The sequence below is a fragment of the Limulus polyphemus genome, unplaced genomic scaffold (genome assembly GCF_000517525.1).
Source record: "Limulus polyphemus unplaced genomic scaffold, Limulus_polyphemus-2.1.2 Scaffold892, whole genome shotgun sequence".
Classification (NCBI taxonomy): domain Eukaryota; kingdom Metazoa; phylum Arthropoda; class Merostomata; order Xiphosura; family Limulidae; genus Limulus; species Limulus polyphemus.
This window is the reverse complement of record NW_013666502.1, coordinates 37579-60010: the sequence shown is the minus strand read 5'-3', so window position 1 is coordinate 60010 and position 22432 is coordinate 37579. Positions and strand designations below refer to the sequence as shown.

The following is a 22432-nucleotide window of genomic DNA, read 5'->3' as shown; positions in this document are numbered from 1 at the left end:
CGTAATACTGTAATACGATACTTTCAAAAGCAACAAAGCATGCGCACAGAAATAATCCAACTTGTCCCCTGCTCCAAGAACACAATGTGGAATTTATCAGCTTATGTATCCTACAGTGTTTACAATAAGAATTCCCCAGAGTAATAATATTGCACTTTGAATCTGTGAAAACGTTTATTACAGTATATGGTTTGGAGGTGATCCAATAAACATCGCAAGTGTTTGAATAATTGTCATCCTTCTGGTGGGATGTTTGGAATTTAGCAGTATACCGTACAGGCATACAAAAAAGTAACTTGTCCCCTGCTCCGAGAACACAATGTGGAATTTATCAGCTTATGTATCCTACAGTGTTTACAATAAAAGTTCCCCAGAGTAATAATATTGCACTTTGAATCTGTGAAAACGTTTATTACAGTATATGGTTTGGAGGTGATCCAATAAACATCGCAAGTGTTTGAATAATTGTCATCCTTCTGGTGGGAATGTTTGGAATTTAGCAGTATACCGTACAGGCATACAAAAAGTAACTGCCCACTTTACTGAGTGCCCATATAGAGAACAAAACTAAAGACACTGCCCTTAACATGGAATATCGAAGTGCCCATTATTGCAAGATTTATTTTGGTTACAAATAGTAAAAGAAAGAAGGAGACTGAAAAAGGTCTGCCCTTAATGGCACAGTGCCCATTAATTGAGGTTCTACTGTATAAGGTTTAAACAATAATTAATAGGACGGTTTATCAAACTCACAATAATATTTTATGAAAATATACTTCAGATGTTATCACTTGAAAATAAACTTGTCAATATGTTTATCTTAATTTCTGAAGCTGATGATGCAGGATTCTACAGAATCCATGTCTTATGCTTTTTAATTTGTTTTTTTAGGGCATACCCACATTGAGCTATCTGCTGTGCCCACTGTGGGGAATTGAACCCCATATTTTAGCATTCTAAGTCCATATACTTACTGCTTTCCCATCAGGGAACTGCCTTACACTAAAAAATACCATTTTTATTTTGCCATTCTGGTGAAAATAAGTGTCTTAAAATCTATTACATGATGGAGATTTATAAATATTACTAACCATAATGGAACTAAGATTTACATATTATAGTGTATATTCATCTTTTTCCCCCATCAAAATGAAAACTATTTTCTTTAATTCATAATGAAATGTTAGAGGAACAAATATGAAAGTCTTAAAATATTTTCTTAGTATTAATTTTCTTGTAATTTAGCTGTGTTATACAATCTAAAAAATTTAAAACAGATTATTGTGGAATAGAGAAAAAAAATGACAATAAGATTTGCTTCAACATACCAAAATAAAAAAAACTAAGAAATATTCTTTGTAGTCTTTGAATAAAGTGCAGGTAAAAATGTCTTTCAACACAATTTATTTTTGCATTCAATTCTTCATAACTAAAAATACAAATTTTTAATTGCTACTGGTTTACAAGATATGATTCCAGCAAATGTCACACAAAAACATATTTTAGTTATTACAATCAGAGAAATAATATAACAAGTAACATAAATTGTTCAAATATTAAACAGTTATAAGTTAACACTAAATGAATAACTGCTCACTTGCTAGACTATCGGCAAATGGACGAACAACTGAACTAGTAGCAAAATAAAATACTAGACCAAAGGCAATGGAGATTGGCAATGCTGGTAAAGCCTTCTTAAAAATAGCAAGCAACAGTAATGTGAGACACAGACCCTGGAAAATGAAGAAAAAATAAGTTAAGAATAAAAAATACTACTTATATTTTTGTAGCAAAAATCCACTTACTTTCACAAGATTCATTCAAAAAGGTTATGTTACCAATAAAAATGTTCACTAGCATAGGAAACTAACAGCAGTCAACAAACTTATACCATTAGCTTTTTTTGGCTTATATGGTAACAAAGTTTAATTTCATATATAAATGTCACAGCTCCCATATCATACAATAGACACTCATTACTTTCTCCTACCCCATTGTATTGAAGGACAAATATTGTGAATGTTATCACACCAAATGTTCTTGTCATTTGAATTACTACAGATAAGTACACCAAAACAAATACAAGAACTATTTTCAAACAGTATCTGCATCCTTGTAGAAAAGTCATGCTTTTTGGTTTCACCACAAAAAGTAAATAAACATATGAAGATTTCCAAATGTATCATGTCAGTGAGATGTTAAATATGAACAATAAACCAATCTCATGCTAGATAAAAATGTTACTTATGTTCCATTCATTCTCTCTCTTAAATCACAAAACAACTTCCCAAATAACCTACTTAATTTTCTAGATTAAATGGGAACTGCTATGTTTGCAGAAGTTAAACATGATAAAATAAAATTTTCGTGGTTCTCAATACAACAAAACCTGAGCATATACTTAATTTATTTTTATTGTTAAAGTTTCTTAAAATGCAAGCATTTAAGTTTAGTTGGTTTAAAGTTTCACTAAAGAACTCTTCCTGGCAAACAAACTTTTATCATTTGAGATACTACATATACACTTCATATACAAAATTTTACTCTTACAGCTGTAAAAAAGAAAGTGAAGGTGTGGCATACTGTTTTAAATTGATGCACATACACACAGATATGAAAATATAATAAAGTTCAACGATTACCAAGTTTTATGAAGCAAGTATTTAGCACTTTCTCTTGTACTACCTCATAGTGTTGTGGTCTTGAATACAAAATTAACTTTGCTCTACATTCATTGAAGAACAAAGTACATTTGATGCTGATCAGTTCAAGGAGTAAATAATTCTTTTGAAACAAATCAGAAATAATAATAAGCTTTGTCTGAAACTGATCAGAATAATAAATAATTGAATTGTCAAATAACTAGGAAAGTTTAACCTTAAAACCAATCCAACTAACTGAATCGGAGTTTTCATTCAAGGAAGAAAGTACAACCATACAATAAACAGCATAAAGGATTAATGTTTATGTTGTTCAAAATATAAGTACTTCATTTTTATGTGATAAAGAAATTTACCTTTTGTCCACTTAAAATACAACATGGGAACCATTTCACACTGCTGTATTTAAATGATCTAATAAGAAAAAATGCATATAATAATAAGAATTTAACTAAAAGGAATGGAGCTTAAATCAAGTTCATATGCCCCATGCTAATAAGCCAATATTTTATTGTTTTTGGTAACTTTGGCTTAGCTTTCATCTAACAAACACAAACTTCATTTCAAGGTTAATGTTTCAATTCTACCTCTGTCCAGGTTTAAATGTAATACAGTGCTAATATCATACTACAAGTAAAATGTGCATTTCAAGTTGATACAAACTGAAAGGTTATGTAACCAATAATCACTAATACAGAGATCATGCTTTTGTGCTAAAAAAGAAATTTGCTTTATTCCTATAATAAGTCTGTTCAGCTTGTTAGAGTGACAGGTACAATGAACAAAATATTCAAAATAAAAAGCAAATGTCACAAATAATTATATTAATTAAAAAAAAAGATAAAATTCAACTTACTATCAAAATGGCAACAAAGCAAGCTATAGTTGTATTCCAGTCTCCAAAAGAAGAGGCTTTTCCAACCAAAACACTATAGAAGATGAAATCTCCAAGTCCTAGCTTTACACCTTCTGTAGTAAAAATACAAAATGTTGGGTTTTTCATGAAAAATACTGTTTTTACAATAGATTTTCAAATGCAGCAGATGAAAGCCTATCATGGCATTAACTCTTTATAAATACAAAAGCACAAGTAACACAAAGATAATATACCTTATACTTTTACAGATGGCAATTATTCATGGAGAATGAAACAAAGGTAAAATGAGCAACAACTGCCTAGTTTAAGGCGACAATTACCAGGAAAATCTTGGAGGTGTAATGATCTAAAAATGTAACACAAGTAGATTAGATGACATTTCAGGTGTTATGATTTACTGGTGGATCTTGGTTGTAGGTGGTGGAACATGTGAGTTGGTGACCAATGGTAACCATAAACTGCTGGTTTCTGCCACGCGAGTCTATTTAGTGAGGGCTTCAGTGTTTTAGTTCAGAAAGATTCCTTGAATTTTCTTGTTTTCCAAAACTTCTTTGAGAATGAGTCTGTAATTGTCCCAGTATTTTTTGTATAATTAATGATGCATTTTCAGCCAGGGAGGAACCCTGTGGTTTCATTAGTCTCATGCAGTTTTGTTCTTTTCGTTCTTGCCCCAAAATGCCTACCAGTCTCTTCAATATAATTCCTTTTACATTATTTTATGAATGACAATTTTATTCTTGTCATGAGTTGTTCTTTGTTTAGTCTTGACAAGGATGAATCCAACTTGTTGCTAAGTTTTCCATCACATGTTCTTGTTGAATTTCTTAAGTTCTGCACATAAAACTGGTAAATTATAGTAGATTTGGTTTTTGTAACAGTTGGCTTTTTTACTATTAGAGACAAAACTGAAAGGGTAGCCATTATATTTACAATACTGTATGATAGTTTTGGAGTCTGTTTCAATTGATTATTTATCAGTTGTTTTGGCTCTGGTGTGCAGACACTGTATAATACTACATTTAACAGAAGGTGGATGGTGTGACTGGACATGTAATTATATACGTATGAGCTGGTTTCCAGCATATGACAGTAATCAGTTTGTCATTCTGTTTGCTGGTGATAATGCCAAGGAACGGGAGGCTCTCTATATCCATGGTAGAATGGATTCTGATGTCTACAAAGTTTAGGTGTTGTGGGAAGGCAAGTATGTTTTCATGACCATGGGGTCAGATAACTCATGTCATCAGTGTAGCATCTCTAAAAACTGGATTTCTTATCTGTAGAGATTGGTGATTCTGTGGCAAGGCCATCTTTGTTTAAAGAACTTGTAGGTGTATTTTAAAAGTAGGTGGACTGTAGGCAAACAGTACTTACATCCATAATGGTATCTATTTTCATGTCAGTTCTATTTGTTAGTCTCATCATTCAGCAGTATTTGTTTGGCGATGCATAGAGGTTTTATGGTTGGAATGTTAGTAAAAAGCCTGTAACATCAAAACTGACAATAAGATTTTGTGGACTGATGTGTCAATCTCCAAAAAGTTCAGTGAACTTTGCTGAGCTATGGTGTTCAGTGTTACCCTGTTGTGATGACAGGACAGATACCAAAAAGGCATCTAAGTGATGGGAGGGTGTGTTCATTGCACTATGATCAGTGTAAGAGGTATGTTGGATTTGTGGGTCATAGGTACTTCATTGTTGAGATTTTTGTATTGATAACTGTCTAATAACTCTTTGATATTTCTATAATAATTATTGGCATGCAGGATTCCTGCTGTTTCCTTTGTTTGCAGGTAGAATCTTGATGGTGTTATTCCATTTTAGATAATTCAGAGTGTAAAGTTCTTGTCTGGAAAGTTTGGAGTTGGATTTTTTGACCTACCTGAAAATAGCATATGTTGGACATCTGAATTGTTCTGCTATAGATTCTGGAAGATTTAGAGCCACGTATTACAGGTAGTTTAGTTGAAGGAACGGCAAAATTCAGGACCAAGGTGTGAACTTTCTTTTCGTTATCAGTTAGAACTTTTAAGTTGAAGTTGTTTACCACAGTGGTGTTTAGATTTGGTTGTTATACAGTAAGTGTTTTTTATTTTGGTTGTGTTAGTCCTTCAAGATTTTTTCTATAGTTGTCATCTATTTCAATTTTGAACCTTGACTCAATAACTTCTATCATTTCAGTAAAAAAAAAATAACAAGTTAGAAATTTTCTGTAGCTTGAATTCTCACTTCCTAATTAGCCATCAGACTTAACAATATATAATAGGATACTTTTGAAACAAGTAATAACAACTTAGGAAAAACTTTTGCACATAAATAAACAAGATTTTTTATATTTCAATATTTTATATTTCAGTATATTGCAACAAAATTTTAGAAGTTTCACGACCTAAAAAAATAATAGAAAAAATAAATCAAGTTATAGAAGTTCTTTAAGCAGGACCTAGACACAATTTAGAAAGTTTATACTATGTTTCATACATAGTTGAACAGAGTTGTTTAAACATTTGTTTAACAACAAGTAAAAGCTTAGAATAGCCTATTCTTGCATTGAGGTGTGTGTCTGTGGGCCAGACTAGTTTCGGAGAATTCCACTCCTCATCAGTGACCCTGGACACGACCACTGAATGAAACTTCAGACCAAACCAAGCCTTCATAGTAGTGATGTATCGAAAAATCAAAGTTTCATACAATTTGGTTTTGTATTTCCACTCTGAAAAAGGGGATATCATTAATATCCCCCACCTGGAAATGTTTAATGATCTTAAACCAAAGTGGTACATTTCAGCATCTTCTGTTTGTTGATTAAAAAAAACTTTGTAAAAAAACTGAATTATAAAGTTCTTTTTGTGGTAATGTTTCTATTGAAAATCTATCTTTCATAGCCACCAAATAATCTTACGTTTTTCCTTTTTATTCTGTGCATCCTCATTAGTAACATCTTTGATGACCCAGTTTTCTTCCTCGAGATCTTGCTGACTAGATTGTAGGGTAACTACTTGCTCATCACTTGGCAGTCTCTGCCTGTCTGAATCATTCTGCCTAGGAGCTATCATTTCCTTCTCAAAATGTGAAGACTCTCCATCTGAAAGATACTATATTAACTGTAGCATGTTTTCATTAAAGTACTACTTCCTTCACCATTGTCACACACACACAAAAATGTCACGAGTTTTTGTACTTGTATTTTAGGCCATCATTATCTTCAAGAAATTAAAAATACTCACCCAACTAGTTTGGTCATTATTGAGCACAAAACTACACAATGGGCTATCTGCACTCTGCCCATCACAGGTATCAAAGCCCAATTTTTAGGTCATAAGACTGTTGACTTATTGTCGAGTACTGGGGGAGGGGTTTGATCCAAGTAATTCTAATCTATTAATGATTATTCTACGAAAGTTACAGAAATAAAATGTTTATTTTATTAGCAACCTCGATACTGATTCAGAAAGATTTCAAATCTAATTATTCTTCATTATATGTTATATTCTTCATTATATATCAAGCTGCAATTTTACTGAAAACAAATGTAAGCCAACTTATAAACTAAAGTATTGGCAATTTGAGTCTCGTACACAATGTATGCAGGTTTTAATGCAGAGCTTCAGATAAGCTGTTGATATAATGAGTATTTTACTTCTTGAAATAAACTGCAATGAAGACAATAAAAAACTCAGTGATAAAAAAATGCATATTTTTGAGTTCAGAGACATTTGTCATCATCCAACACCTGATATTTGGTGGTGTTTTGCTATGTGTACTAGGAGCTTGCTCTTCTTATTTCTGTATGTATATCCTATTAAGGACCATCTGAGGCAATTACAGCATATTATCAAAACAGTACGCACTTTGTTAACAATATTTGATAGAATTAAACTGGTATAATATTCAGTTGAACAGTAACCCTGAACTACAGGTAATTGCAAGCCTGTAACTGCTATATGCTTTATCAATCAGTTTATGGTAAGAATGATTTCCAATGCCTTGTGCTTATTTTATTATTGATATGGGTTTTGTTTCTTTTGACCTGATGAATACACAAAGAATGATATATCTATCAGTGAATACTAATGTGTTTTTATAGACAAAAATGGATACACAACTTATCTAAAGTACTATTAATGAGTTTACAAACCATTTAGCCAGATCTATACAATGTGTGAATGTTGTCAATGAGTGGCCCTCCATCATGGAATACTATTTACTAAATGACTTTGCAAGTTTACCCATGCAACACATGCAGAACTCTGAAACAAAAACAATATTTTTGTTAAAATTTTACTGCCTCTCCTTAAATTACTTTTTTGAACTGCTATATATGAATTTGTTTAATCCATAATAATAAAATATAACACAAACTATTCTATAATTAGTACATAAATAAAAAACAAAATGCACACGTTGATTACAAGACTGACAAACAGTCATATCCCTCTTATATCTTAATCCATAGGTTTATAAATTATACTTGTATATTATCCTTATTAAATTCATTGTAAAACAAATGGTACATAACCAGCAGGATTGATGGGTGGTTCAGAGATTTCCTAAAAACTCTTGTGAAAGCTATAGCATCCCACTACATAAGTACTACATATCACATCTACTCAAAATAAAACATTCATTATGGGATATGGTTACACACTTCAACTAACATGAATTAAATGCATATGTGCATAGCAGGTTTAACTGATCCCTAACTTTGGCTCAGCCTTGGTAGACTTAAAATCAGAGAAAAAGATATATACAAAGGAACTTAGGATAATAAAAAAGTAGGGTTAAATGTCATTGATACTCAACAGCAAAAAAACAGAAGACCAGGGTAAGTACTTTATTTCTTGTTTTTCATGTTTATTCTTTATTTATTATTATAAAAGTAAATAAAATGTAAAAATAGGGACCTCTTTAGGTTAGATTAAGTAAAATAAATAATAATAAATTCAAAATGTTTCACAAGGCTTGCACACAAGCAGTTTGGAGTAGCTTGTGAGTAATGTAATTTGATAACGTAACGTGATCTCCATGTTACCTAAGTGATTTACAACTTATAATAAAACAATAAAATGTAAGTAAATAGATGTGTACTGTTACAAGTTTAAAGTTACTTAGGATAAACAAATATAGTTTCATGTTACAATTTGAAGTCATTCTAGAAAGAAAAATTGGTAATTTATATTTAAATTTATTTTTTTGGTGGTTATGAGGTCAGTCAAATTGACCAATCTTGTATAGAGTTATGGTAGAGAAAATAACAGATAAAATATAAAGTTTTACTGAAAACAAACATTTGAAATGTATTTAGGTTTTAGAGATTACACGAATGAAATTTGAGATTTTTGAAATGAAAAAAAGTATTTTTAATTTTAGCACAAAAATCACTTTGCACGCAAAGTAGTAAAAAAAATATATATTCTCGATATATTCACAGACAAATCTTTTTTTAGTTTATCACTAAAAAATACGATTTTTTGTATGTGAAAGACCTATAATGTTTACTAAAAGTCTGCCAAATTTTGTGAAGATATACACACTATATTAAAAGTTAGTAGTATCAAAACTATAAAGACTTTAAATGAGTACAAAAAGAGGTCACAATGTAAAGCTCAATGTTGGCAATTCACTGTATTGTTAATTATACATTCTACAACCACATTGTTTTCTGCAACTTACCTGATACCATTTTATTTTGTGTTTGTTCAGTCTGATTGTTAGTGAAGTCCTTATCTGCCATAACACACCAAGCCACTGCAGCTAAACAAAACAGAAAAAAAATCTATCTAATTTTCTGTGAATTGTAAAAAATGGCTGAATAAATGATTAAATAGACAATCACAATAAAATATATTTTAATATTAACTTAACCCTCTCAATTCCAGCTAAGTCAACTCCATTTTATAATGCTCTACAAAAACATTTATGTTTCACTAAAACTATTACATCTATAAGCAGTAACTTTGACATATTTTCTAGTTAGTTGTAATAAAATCAGTGTTTTTGGCCTAATTTTGTTATTTAATATTTTGAAACTTAAAGGTATTTTCTATGACACAATGGTTTTGTATTCAAAAAAGAAAAATTACTTACTTCCTAAACTTCATATTTTCTTTTCACTTCATTTATAAAATCTTCTAAGTTTACAGACTCAAGTTTTGTTGTACTAAAACTATAACTTTTGAGTCTATTTTTGTTAAAAGATCATCATACTTAATTCTTGTATGTACATAAATCAGATATACTCTCATCAAAACTACTGAAACAAATCACTAAAATGAAATACTATTTCTACTTTTGCTCAGAATGATTCATTTTACACATATATACAAGTTGTGTGAATTTATTCAATATTTCTAAACATATTATTTGTTTATATTTTAATTTTGCCCCTTTGAAAAATACATTTGCTGCAAAAACTGCCATAAAATTAATGTACTTAAGTGAGGTGAGCTTGAAGATCCAAACATCCCTTCTTTGGACCTGTACTGTCGCTTAGCCCAATTTGTTTTTGTAATTAGCTGGCTATGAGCCCTTATTCACTTATAAACATATGTACAGCATTCACGTTTAGATACTTTAACAATAATAAAACATCAAGCAGTAGTTAACGGAAGCTCTCAACCATTTCACATGGAGTTAAGCATAGACATTTATATTGTCTTGATGTTTTCATCTCTTCTAAACAGAACTTCAAAACCACATTGTCACCATGTGACAAACGAGTAACATGGCTCAATTATAAAATAAAATAAAACAAAAGAGTATGAAGTGTATTAAACTTTACATAGCTGAAGAGCTGAGACCATAAAAGTTTTTTCATTTGCATCAAACAGTACAAATATGCAAAAAAAAGTTGAAAAAAAAGCATTTTAAATGTTTTTCAGTATTTCCTAAAGCTGTGTCATATGCAGGGAAAGAGGGTGCATGAAGAAGTACAGATTTCAGAAGGTATAATAAAAAATTAGAAATAATTCATCACCTAAAAGTTTTCAAAAACATTATTACTTTAAATTTGTCAAATAGAAAAATAAAAAAGGCAATGGAAGGGGGGGGAACAATAAATCTATTGTGAAGCACTATATCATGTACAAAAACATTATTATAGCATTAAAAAAACGTTTATACATTTTTTTCATACATTTTTAAATATAGTAATGACTAAAAACATCTAAACAATTGGTACAAGTATCAGATCCAACAGGACTAAAAGAGGACAACTACTATTCTAACAGTCCTCAAACAGTTAAAACATATTAGAAGATAGCTTACAGTAATGAACTTTCACATTTTGATAAGTAAATAAAGATACATAAAAGATAAAATGTTCAGTTATTAATTTTATTAAAAATGTGCAAAACAATTAAACTAACAAGAATAGTGTTTCAGAAATGTAAAATAACTGACTTAACTAATGCATAGTAAACATACACGAATAGATAAGGGCTGGAAATATTGGCTCGTTTCTTTCTTGAGCCGTTTCCACTAGTATTCTCAGTGGTCCATTTGGACACAATACAGCAATCAGATCTGAAAAATTAATATTTAAATGTTTTAAATTTATCAATCATTAAACAAGTAATAATACTCATAAATTTATGCAGTGTATTCTTAAATGAGGTGAGGATTAAACCACATAACTAAAATAATCTAAATTTAAAAATTAATATTTTCTTTAACTAAATATACATTTCAGAAAAATACCTCTACACAGAACATGTAGCTAATACCGTGCACCACTTCTGAAAAGTTTATTGGCATGTGCAATTAAGACGATGATGGAAAGACTAGTATAGATAAAGAAACCAAAAATGATGAGTTCCTTTCTGAGCATAAAGCAACAGAAAAGGAAAACTCATAGAGATTTCATCCATCTCAAGCAAGGAATACTCTTTGCCCAATACAGTTGGCAGTGCAGAAAGGTACAGTCAAAAGAACCTCCTGCATGATGCTAAAGTGTCACAAAGTGGGGTGGAATGTAAAAGCTGCTCAAATGCCTGTATATCTTAGGAGGTTGGCAGACCATGTATGTGTAGTGTGGCTGGAGCAATAAACCAAGCCATAGTAGGAACAAAATACTTATGTGACAAACTTAAAAGAATAAACATGTGCAAAGATGAAGCATCCCAGGCCTGTATCCTGAGAAGAATGCATGACCCTCTAGCTGGTCACAACTTAGTGTAGGAGGTGGCCTGTATTAAACTTCCAGAAAGATACCCTTGTCCCAACTTCTGATTGTCCACTTAGTCTCACACCAATAGGTTTACACTGACTCAAAGAGGAACTCTCCATATTGACCTTCCCAGTGTCTTAGTACTGGGGAAACAAGGGTTCTTCTACTCCACTATAATAAAATGGGAGAATAATGGAGATGTACATGAAACAAACCATTCTGTGGAAAGGTGAGGAACATTTCTGAAAATAATTCTAACCTTCAAATTCCCAATTTGTGTTAATTCTGTTCATTAATGGGACAGTCCATGTGGAATCCCTTTTGCAGTTCAAGGGTTAAAAAATAATTTATAAAACATGATTTATCCACACACAATTGTTTTACACCAATATAAAAACTACCAAAACAAAATATAGCTTAAACTAATTTTAATTATAATGTATCCAGTGGCATGTCAAATTAATCAAAATATGTTATAAATCACAAGATCATTTACATTTATCTGAACTATAATATTCTTTGGAAAGAAATATGTGTATCTAGTTTTAGTCTAAAGAATAACTTACTCCTGAAAGTAAACAGACACTTATCTAAACTGTAACTTACCCCAAACAGAAATTACACCTAGTACTACCCATGTTGTCCAATCTGGCAGATACTTGATAAATATCAAGGCCATTAGAGCTGACACTAGGATGAGATAGGCTTGCTGTAGTAACAAAGGCCCCTTCCAGTGTATACAGATCATTCCCACAACTCCAAAGTTCCACATAATAATTGCCACAGTAAAATAATCCATTGGAATGTTGTATGCCCTTAACACTTCTCTGTAAAAACAAAATTAATCATAAAACATATCTATAGTACTTCATATATTAGAAATGAAACACGGTGCCTCCTCAAGTTTAAAAACTAAAGTATTGAAAATTAACATAATTGCATTAAACCCATTTTATCTCTCTCTTAAATTTAGTTTCAATTCATTACCAAGTTGGTGTTAAACAGTTATCTCAGAAATGACAAATTATTCTATCTTCAGAGTCATATGGTCATCCAAATTAATCTGTTTGAAATATCAATGTACTTCCTGGTTGTTTTGTTTTATTTCTTCCAAAGAACATGGAACTGTATGCTAATTCATTAGATTATAATTCTGTCCCACTTCTGTTAGAAGGATCACCTTTATGTTATATGATGATATTCATGTTTCTTTTGTCCAAGCATAATAAAGTGCAATAAACTTTCAATATTTGATTATATGGATAATTTTTGCAAAGTTACAAATATTGTTTATTTGGAATTAAGCACAAAGCTACACAATGGGCTACCTGTGCTCTGCCCACCACGGGTATCGAAACCCGGTTTCTAGCGTTGCAAGTCCGCAGACATACCGCTGTGCCACTGGGGGGCATTTCCAAATATATTTCTGATTCATTATATAAAGATATGGCTGAATAAATCTTAAATTCTATTTCTTAGCCAACTATCAAGACTATTCTAATCAAATCTCTATAACTGTAAGCTCAAAATAAATACTTTAAGTATGTTTTCTCATTTGTATATTTGAAAAATAAAAGAGAAGGCGGTTTTGTTACTTGATATCATCATTTTGTAAGGACTAATAATTAAAAATTAATCACATAATAATAAACCAATACTTATTTAGGCTTACAATAGAATCATATGTCCTTTAGAAAAAATATTAAAAAGAAGAGATATTTTTTATAAATTACATTATAATTTTATCAGTAATTCTGGGCCAAAAATTAAGAACTAAACATTTAATAGTAATTCAATACTGTTTCCTTATAGGTTTAGTTATATTCATAGTTTATTCAGTGGTTTCACTAACCCAATAACTGGAAAAATTTCACATGTACACATCCATCATGATTAGCTGTATCTAGATAAAAAAAAAAGTAACACCTAACTAACTAACAGGAATGAGTGTTTATTTCACAATGTTTGAGTGAGTTGTAGAAAGGTTCTATTTTTAGACAGTTGTTCTTTTAAAAGTCATGTTAAATAGTTGATGGTTACAGTAATTTTGCAATGAAGATATTTAAATGTGAAATCAATACAGTTTGCAGGAAAAAACTATATTCCTTTATTAAAAAACTAAAACCTTCTTTCAACATGTAAACAGGTTACAAAAGTACTAAAGATACATTGTATTTAACAGTTCTTGTGCATATCATCAATCATAGCTCTGGGCATTGAAAATTAAATTACTTTACTGAGAAATGTATTGTTTCTCATAATCTACTTCCCTAGGTCATACATAAGCTAACTTGGTTCCTCCGATTGCTTTGTTTTCTATTTGTGAGGCAGCAAGTACATTTATCTTTAGACAAACCATAGGCTATGCCTGACCACATTTAGACAATAAAGCCACAAGGCTGAAAATTTGAGAAATAGGACATCAGAAGGTTCTTATCCTGCATTAAGAATGAATGTTTTTATTTCATTTCTGTAGAGTACTTGTATCATTGCATTAATACACATTGTAGATATAAAAGGTTCATAGTAAAGATTCAATACACACTTGACATTTGTAAGAACTAAAACCAACAAAAATAAACAAAAGTGCAATGTTTAACTTTTCTCCTGCAAATAAATATTGTTAGGACTCACCCTAAATATATGTATGAAAAAAGAAACAGCAGCATGAGTGAAGACACAATTAACCATCCATGAATGACCTGTAATAAACAAATATATATGTTCTTAAAATTATTTATTTTTAGAGCAGTATCAACTGCTAAACCTTTAATAAAATTATAAATAGTCCCGGAGCCTATTTGGCTAGCTTTCTTTATTATGGTCTACGAGTAGAAACACTTTTATGTCCGTAAGTTAATACAAATTTAACAATTACTATTAAATCTCATTTTAATGTTTATGCACTTAGTTGATACTGACCTTTAAAGAGCAATAAAATCCAGTTGTAAAACTAGGTTATCTACAAAATGACTAAAACTTCCTTTATACTTATAATTCAATAAAATCATCTGGTCAGTTTTAGTTAATAGGTTTCTTTCTTACGCAAAATCAAATTTCACACTGAGGCTTATGCTATATGTACACGAATACTTTTTAATGTTCCCAATGTTCATATATATATTTCAAAATAAAATCTTCGATGTGGAATTAAAGTAAAAATTAACAAACAATTGTCGAGGCACTTACTGACATCTTGTTTAATTTTAAAATTTAACAATTTTCAGTATGGCAGATAAAAATTGTTCAACCAATTCTTTTTCAATTATTATGAATATAGCGTGGTTGAAATACTATTATTATACACTCTTCTAATTCTTGAAAATCTGTAAGTGACTAGATCAGGAATGTTGTGTTAAAAATATAATAGGCCTAACAATATATTATGAAAAATATAATTAAAGATACACCTGCATGTGCATATTCTTAATCCATCATACTTTGACAGCACTTGCACAAATCACTTAAATAGACATTTTCTAAATTTGTTTACTGGGTCTTATTGCAGAGTCTTGGTTATCATAATAACCAAGTCTGAGAAGGACCTTAAAGAAATAATAACCAAGATAAACCATACCCATCAAGACTACAGCATATCCATGATTGCAGAGAAGACCAAAGTATTGGTCAAGAAAATGTAAAAGACCAACATATAACATTTTCATATAGTAAAGTAATAAAAGTACTTAGGAAAGATAGGTTATCAAAGTTGGTAGATGCTAGAAAAGAATTGGAATGGAAAAAGTACACTGTGAAATATCAAAAAAATCATGAGAAGAAATGATAACATCCCTTCCAGGAACATGATTTCTAAAATGTTTTTATATTTGGTCTTAACCTACAGTTGAAAAGGTTACACCATGTCCACAAAAAGTGTAAAAAAGGATCAAGGCATTCAAGCTTTGTGAAAATATACTGGAATAACAGAAGCCAAAATATAGAAGTTCTTCCTGGAATAAATAGTGAAAGTTCATTTATGAAGAAAACAGGCAAGAGAACACTGACATTTGCTGGACATATAATGTGAGGACTGAATAGTACACCATATTTAGTTATCTTAGAAGGGTGAAGAGAATACAATAGATATAAAGATCAGAAAGGATGCACATGGCTGGGTGACAAGGATGTTTAAATATCAAAGAATATCTAAAAATGAAAAGACTGAACTGGAAGACATGGTTGCCAACCTTTGGATCAAAGAGGGCACTACAACTGATTGACTCATAATGTATTTTCAGAACTTAATCTCATGACATACATGTAATACCAAAACTAAAGTGAAATAACCCATACTATGGGTTTTATCTTCATACTACATCTACATGTAAGCCACTATTACAACTTACAATAGTTCTATGAGATTTTAGAAATGGCGTTAATCTGATGGCATAACATCCATACAAAGTGATTAAAAAATATTGAGTTAATAATACAAGTTCTTAAAACTTGTTTACACATATGGCATTTTACTTGAAAAAGCAATTTCAATTATCTATTCAGTTTCATATCTACTAAAAATATTCTCAAAATTTATAACATTGACTTAATTAGGTTTGTTAGAAAAAAGTTCTGTTTTTGTTTCAAATAAATGTAATTATCTCGCAAGGAATTTTCAGAATGAAAAGTAAAGTAGAAACACTACTAACCTTATAGCAGTGGAACTTGTAAAGTAAAATAAGTAGAATAGTCATGCATACTATTACTCCCATCAAAATGAGGGCATTTGCAAAGGATTGCCACACTTTGGTTCCTGTGTCCACTGTCTGATCAGTAAAAGGTGTGTAGACCCTGCATTTCATCATTAATATCACAATCAGAAAGGCAATTATATATACATATATTTACAATTAATTTTCTACAATGAAACAGAAACACAGCAAAAATAAAACTACAATAATGTAGGTAAAATGACACTGATATAGCATTACTAGAAAATTGTGGGCATGATTCAGCTACTTGAAGTATTATAATAATAACAAAAAAAGAACAAGTCTGGATCTGGGCTTGCAAAGCTTTAACTTATTAAGCCTAACATTCAAGTTTGTATTACTAAATTTTTTCATCACTATAAATGAATTATTCAGACCTATTAGAATTTTGTGTGAATAAATTAAGTTACTTTTAGCAAACATAGGACCACTGAAAATTTAAGAACATTGAACTGTGGGAAGATATAGTACTTATTCAGATATTATTTTACAACATTGCTCATAAATGGAATTGTAAAGTGATTTTTTTAAAAGTATTTTGTATTGCCCACTTCTTGATGAAGTCCTGACAAATCACAAACCAAATTATAGAATATTCTGATCATAAGCCATAGTAATCTTTAGGAATAACACTAGCAAGTACAATTAAATAATTTAAGATCTACTTGACTTCGACCTTACTTTCAAAAACAGCTGAGTGAGAAACAGATGATTAGTATTGAGAATGTGTCAATTTTATAATGAAGATTTGATTGCATAAATGTACAATAGTAACATTTTATATATGAATTTATAACAGAATGAAAACACTAACCACATTATTTACATGTATAAAAGACACTGCTTATATTTATCACCAACATATCTTAAAATGAAAAAAAAATTACACACAGGTAAACATCTGTTTCAGTGTAGAATGTAATAGAGCTTATTGTTGTCACAACAACCAGCATACATAATGTAACAGGAACAAATAACTTGATAACATGCTTGGCACCATATTTCAGTTCTTCTTCATCATCATCATCCCAAACTGCTGCTGTATCTTCTTTTGAAGTTGAAATCTGGTCATCCCTTTCCTCATCATCACTTTTACTTTCGCTTCCACCTCGAAAACTTATATTAGAATTCTTTATCTCTTGGTCCTAACATAACATAAAAATGAAAAACATGTAAACAAATTTGTAACTATAAGAAAAAAACCTGAAGATAGTTTTAGCATTTTAAATGCATGCTAAAAAATTATGTGAGCCCTAAATAGAAAATAAGGAAATACAATCAAACATTTCTATGAAAGAAATTAGAAAACCAAGAATCAAACATTTTCATAATGTTGTGACTGTTTCTACTATTGACTAGATCTATTTTACAATTATTCAGTAAAAGGAATTATGGAAAGTTCAGTCACTTAAGAATAACAAAAACATTTCTTCAAGTTTCATGAATAGATCTAACTTCACAAATAAACTGTGACATCCAAGTACACTGATGTCTAACAGAAAAGCTAAAAGCTTTTACATGTTCAGGATTGTTAAATGAATAATAAACTGAACATAGATAGCATAGGAAAATAAGTGAACAATCAAACAGAATTACAATTATCATTCATACAAATGTTTGTAATATCACCAAAATGCTAGCTAACTTCTAATTCTGTGTGGCTACAGGCTGACTGCGGGGGTTCAGAATCAAAAGAAGAAAGAAAGATGAAGTCAATGGGAACATGAAAAAAAAACTATGAAAATACCCAACGTTTATATTCAGGCAGAAGCCTTAGTAGGGCATCCCACAAGTTCATGTTTTACACACTTCAGCAAATAACTTACATATGATTCTAAAATATCCCAAGCCAATTATAAGGGTTACTGCATCGCCTGTGTAAGTACGCTAACATCCAAAATTTAAGAACAAAATTTATGGAATGTAACCATAACATGTGTAAAAATATTATGAACTTGAGGTAAAATTAATAGCTGTTCTAGCCATGACACTATATATATATATATATATATACAGAAATTCCCCTTGTTAATGTCATATCTATTTCCTCATCAAAATGCAGGCTCAATATTTACAGCATTGATCTAACTGGCAGACAATTAATTCAGAAATACAGTAACAGTAACTTTTCCAGTAGAAAAATTCAGTATCAGGCCATCATCAGATAAGTTATTTCAAGTAACTTTTACCTGATGGTGACCTAATATTATGGGTCAAAACATTGTAATCATTAAAATCAGAACTTGCTTCCTGTAAAAGTTGCTGTTATTATATTTTTGAATTAATTATTCAGTTCAGTAGGCTCCACAATAAATATTAAAGGACAGGCAGTAACAGACAAACTAACAGTGATTACTCATTCTAGTCTGACTCACTTTTTATATATGGCTCAAATTGTTTCCTGAACTTTAGAGAAAATCTCAGTAGACATTAAGGTTATACCCATTACATAAGATTTCTTCCAGCTAATCAAAAATACAAATTTATAAAAATGTCTATATTGAAAACATGCTACAATGCACACATGGTCTCTTTTAATAAACTGTTTAATAACTCCGATCTTACCTGATCATAATAATTCCTACTGGCATTCTGTATCATTATAAGGAACAATCTTCCCACAACTGGGAACATGTAAAGAGGATTAAGTTAAGCATGGGATGTTATGGAACTTGAAGAAAAAAAAAAAGAGTTCACTTTTATAGATGAAGCATTTCCATTTCTGTAAGTGTTCCGGAGATACATACAACATTCACTTTCATTAACAGCTGCCTTTTTTATTCTGTTGTTTGAATTCTAGTTTTATTTGGAGCTTTTACAAGTGAATGCACTTGTTATCAGCCTTCATTTGAACACAAATTAAATCATGAACATCAGAAATAGAAGATGGCAAAAAGCCATTCCACCCTCCAAGGTATCCTTCCACCTTTGAAAACATAACATACAATCAAGAGTCTACTTGGTTCTTTAAGGCAGTCCTTGCACACTAACCTTTGAGAAAAAATTACAACTTAAGCCCATACATTGTTTTCAGGAGACTACTGATTACTAATTCCCTGTTTAAATTCTTGTTAAAATTACAGCCTCCACTACTACTGACAGAAACTCACTGTACAAGTTAATCAACTCTACACTGGAGCATTGCCTATCTTTTCCAACTCTTAAACTTGTGTTCTCTCATCTTATTGTCTTCAAATTATAGCATAAAGAAACCAGAGGCCTTTATCCTGTAAATCCCCCAGATAACCTTGTAAACTTCAATGATATCACATCTTACCTTTCGTTCCTCAGGAGAAAAGAAGTTAGAGATCTCAACCCATCTCCATAACTTTCTATCCCCAGAATCATCCTAGTAGCCTCTCAACCCTTTCCAATAAATCAGTCTTATTCTTTCTTGGATAAGGAGACCAAAACTGTACACAGTATTCTAAGTGAGATAATGACCTCTTTTAAATTGTAATCAGTATGACTATAAATATACTCTAAAATTCTGTTACCTTAGCTATCAGTGACAGAGTGCTGTCTCAATGGCTAGAGTGACTACAAGTCACTATTCAAAGTTTTTTTCCAGTCATGATATTGAGTAGATTCTCATCTACATTAAACATGTGATCCAAATTATATAACCCAAATGCATTATCTTGCACTCATAAGATTAAAGGTCATTTGCAAAATATTTGTCCAAACAACCAACTGATCCAAGTCATCTTGTAATACATCCTCAATATAACTAGAAATACCCAAGAATTGAATGTCATCCACAAACTTTAATAGTTACTACTTATGTCCATAGCCTATATCATTAATGTAAAAAAAAATAAGCATAGGTCCAAGCACTGACCCCTGAGGCAATCCCCTAAAGCAATGGAACCAAAACTAGGTGCCAACAATAATACCTGAACAAAAAAAAAATTAAAAAGAGTATACCACATTATCAGGCATACAATTCCAAAACTTTGACTAAACTAATCAAGAAATCATTTTGTTGAATATCTATTCTAAATCAAGACTAACTAAGTTTAAAGTTACAATAAGCTCAATATCCCAATCTCTTAATTTTACACTGAGACTGTTCATGGCTAGATAATCCAATCTTTCCAATTTTAAACACCTAAATCAAGTTATTCATAGTTCTTGTACTCCCTACAGAAAAAGGTACAATCCTTTAAGACTCCCTTTATATCTTTTTAAATTAAACTATGCATGTCTAGTGTCATACACATCTAGTGTAATGGTAATGTAATTCACAGCCCAGAACTAGACAAATTCTGAGTAAGACCTCACTATGCTCCCATAAATGGTAATAGGATCCACCTAACACTTTAAAATTCAAATATTTAATAAACACTTAAAATAGATCTAAAAGTTTTCAAATTATTTTACTTTTCACAAAAATTAAATTACCCCCCCCCCCCCCCCCCCCGCATGCCCCGAATTTCTTACAGCGATTTAGTTATCGTTTACTGAGCATTTGTTAAATTTCAACTATTGGTAAAACAGAAAGGAGACCAGAGGCCTACTAAGCATGCTACCATTAAAATATTGTTTGTATAAAAATAGCATTTTTTTTCATACGTGTTATTTACATTTATATCTAAAAACTTGCACAAATTACACATTCCCATGTTATGACTTTTCCGCTTTAGTTAATGTTAGACCTACTGAATTATGAATAATTGATATTTGTAACTTGAATATCTGTAGTGTTGGCCTTGTAACGTTGTAATTTTACTATAACTTACACAATACATAGACGAACTTAATAACAACCGAAAATCTCTGCATTACGTAAATATTCCATTCCCTTACTTGGTCAGTTTATAAATATAATCACTTCTCAAAGTTGCTGTAAGTGTAACACTTATTGTTTAAACACACCAAAATTTACTTGACTGCCGGTGACATAGGATGAGCAGAGACATTATTAATATTATTATCATACCAAAAGTACTGAAGACCCCTAATTAAGTTAATATAATTTTTGGGGAGGGGAGAAGCGGGAAAAGTTAAATGTCTTTTAACAACCATAGTTGTATGTTGTACAAAGAAGTTACTGACGTAGTACAAGTACTTCTCAATGTCATACCTACCATATCAGAATTTGAATTTTCGACCACACTGCTGAATGCATAATGAAACTGTCGTGGGCTCTTAGTCTTCTGCGTAGAAGTGTTACATTTATGCTTATGCCTGCTTTGAGTGTTTTCAATATCGAAGTTTGTAATAAGCCTAAGATTAACGTTAGGCTTAACTAAATCAGGCACACTTGAACTTTTAGTTTTACATGAATTATTTATTTCATTCAACATCAAGCTGTCGTATTCTGTAAAAAAATCTTCGTCGCTGTCGTTCATTTAAGTATGTTAAATAGCGATTTCTTGTACATTTGATTTAAAGTAAAACTTTTTTCTTTCTCCTAAGAAAATATGATAAGTAAACATTACCATTCAGTTCAGTCTAAATAATGAAAAGTTCAAACACACAAATTATGAGGTTTAGTGAGCTTGTACTCCGCTCTATTACAATAGTATTACAGGTCCTCTAATCATATATCATTTTAACAGGTTAATTAATTAATACTGACTAACCTTTTCACCGCGCGGGGCGAACAGAAGCAAAAATTTCTGACCATCCAGGGTTATCTTTCAGGCCCCAAAAACGGTTCTGTGGCTTGAAAGATTTTTAAACCCAAATTCCTGCCACAAATTTCATTTAATTTGAGAATTAATTAATAAGCTTCCCAAAATAAACTCATAAATAAGCTTGAAAGCTTGCATTTAATTAATAAATATATTGAGGAAGCAGTTCACAGGTATATTTTGTTAATTCTTCCCATAGAAACCCAATTAATATAATACTCTTAAGATTAACATGATAAATCTAGTTGTGAATATTACTTATTATTCACTATTAGATAGCAAACGAACTGGAGCTTTAGAGTTTGTTTGTTTATTGTTAATTACATAGCTGCACAATGGGCTATCTGTTCTCTGCCCACCACGGATATTAAAACTCGGTT

At 30.9% G+C, this 22432-nt stretch overlaps 1 protein-coding gene across 2 annotated transcripts; it reads right to left on the bottom strand.

The window, feature by feature from the left end:
• Nucleotides 1-1387: 1387 nt before the first annotated feature.
• On the bottom strand, nt 1388-22393 carry LOC106461076 (presenilin-1-like). Of its 2 annotated transcripts, XM_022387907.1 has the most exons (11): nt 22002-22393; nt 18979-19084; nt 17305-17558; nt 16351-16492; nt 14339-14406; nt 12311-12531; nt 10963-11061; nt 9211-9291; nt 6440-6622; nt 3517-3629; nt 1388-1733 (listed from the first exon to the last, which is right to left on the bottom strand). In XM_022387907.1, the coding sequence occupies exons 2-11, from the start codon at nt 19045-19047 to the stop codon at nt 1578-1580; spliced, it is 1386 nt and encodes a 461-aa protein (XP_022243615.1). In that variant the 5' UTR covers nt 19048-19084; nt 22002-22393; the 3' UTR covers nt 1388-1577. The 2 variants fall into 2 exon arrangements, with proteins under 2 accessions (XP_022243615.1, XP_013776319.1); XM_013920865.2 differs by lacking the exons at nt 18979-19084; nt 22002-22393 and adding an exon at nt 21504-21968.
• Between the last annotated feature and the right edge of the window lie 39 nt (nt 22394-22432).

Bases quoted from the DNA above. Each gene is read 5' to 3' on its own strand.
- LOC106461076 (XM_013920865.2), bottom strand. From the start codon at position 21,767: ATGAACGACAGCGACGAAGATTTTTTTACAGAATACGACAGCTTGATG. The intron at 12,532-14,338 runs GTGAGTCCTAAC...TTGTTTTTACAG, and splicing joins TTTTCATACATATATTTAGG to AGAAGTGTTAAGGGCATACA. The intron at 6,623-9,210 runs GTAAGTTGCAGA...AGTATCTTTCAG, and splicing joins ACAAAATAAAATGGTATCAG to ATGGAGAGTCTTCACATTTT.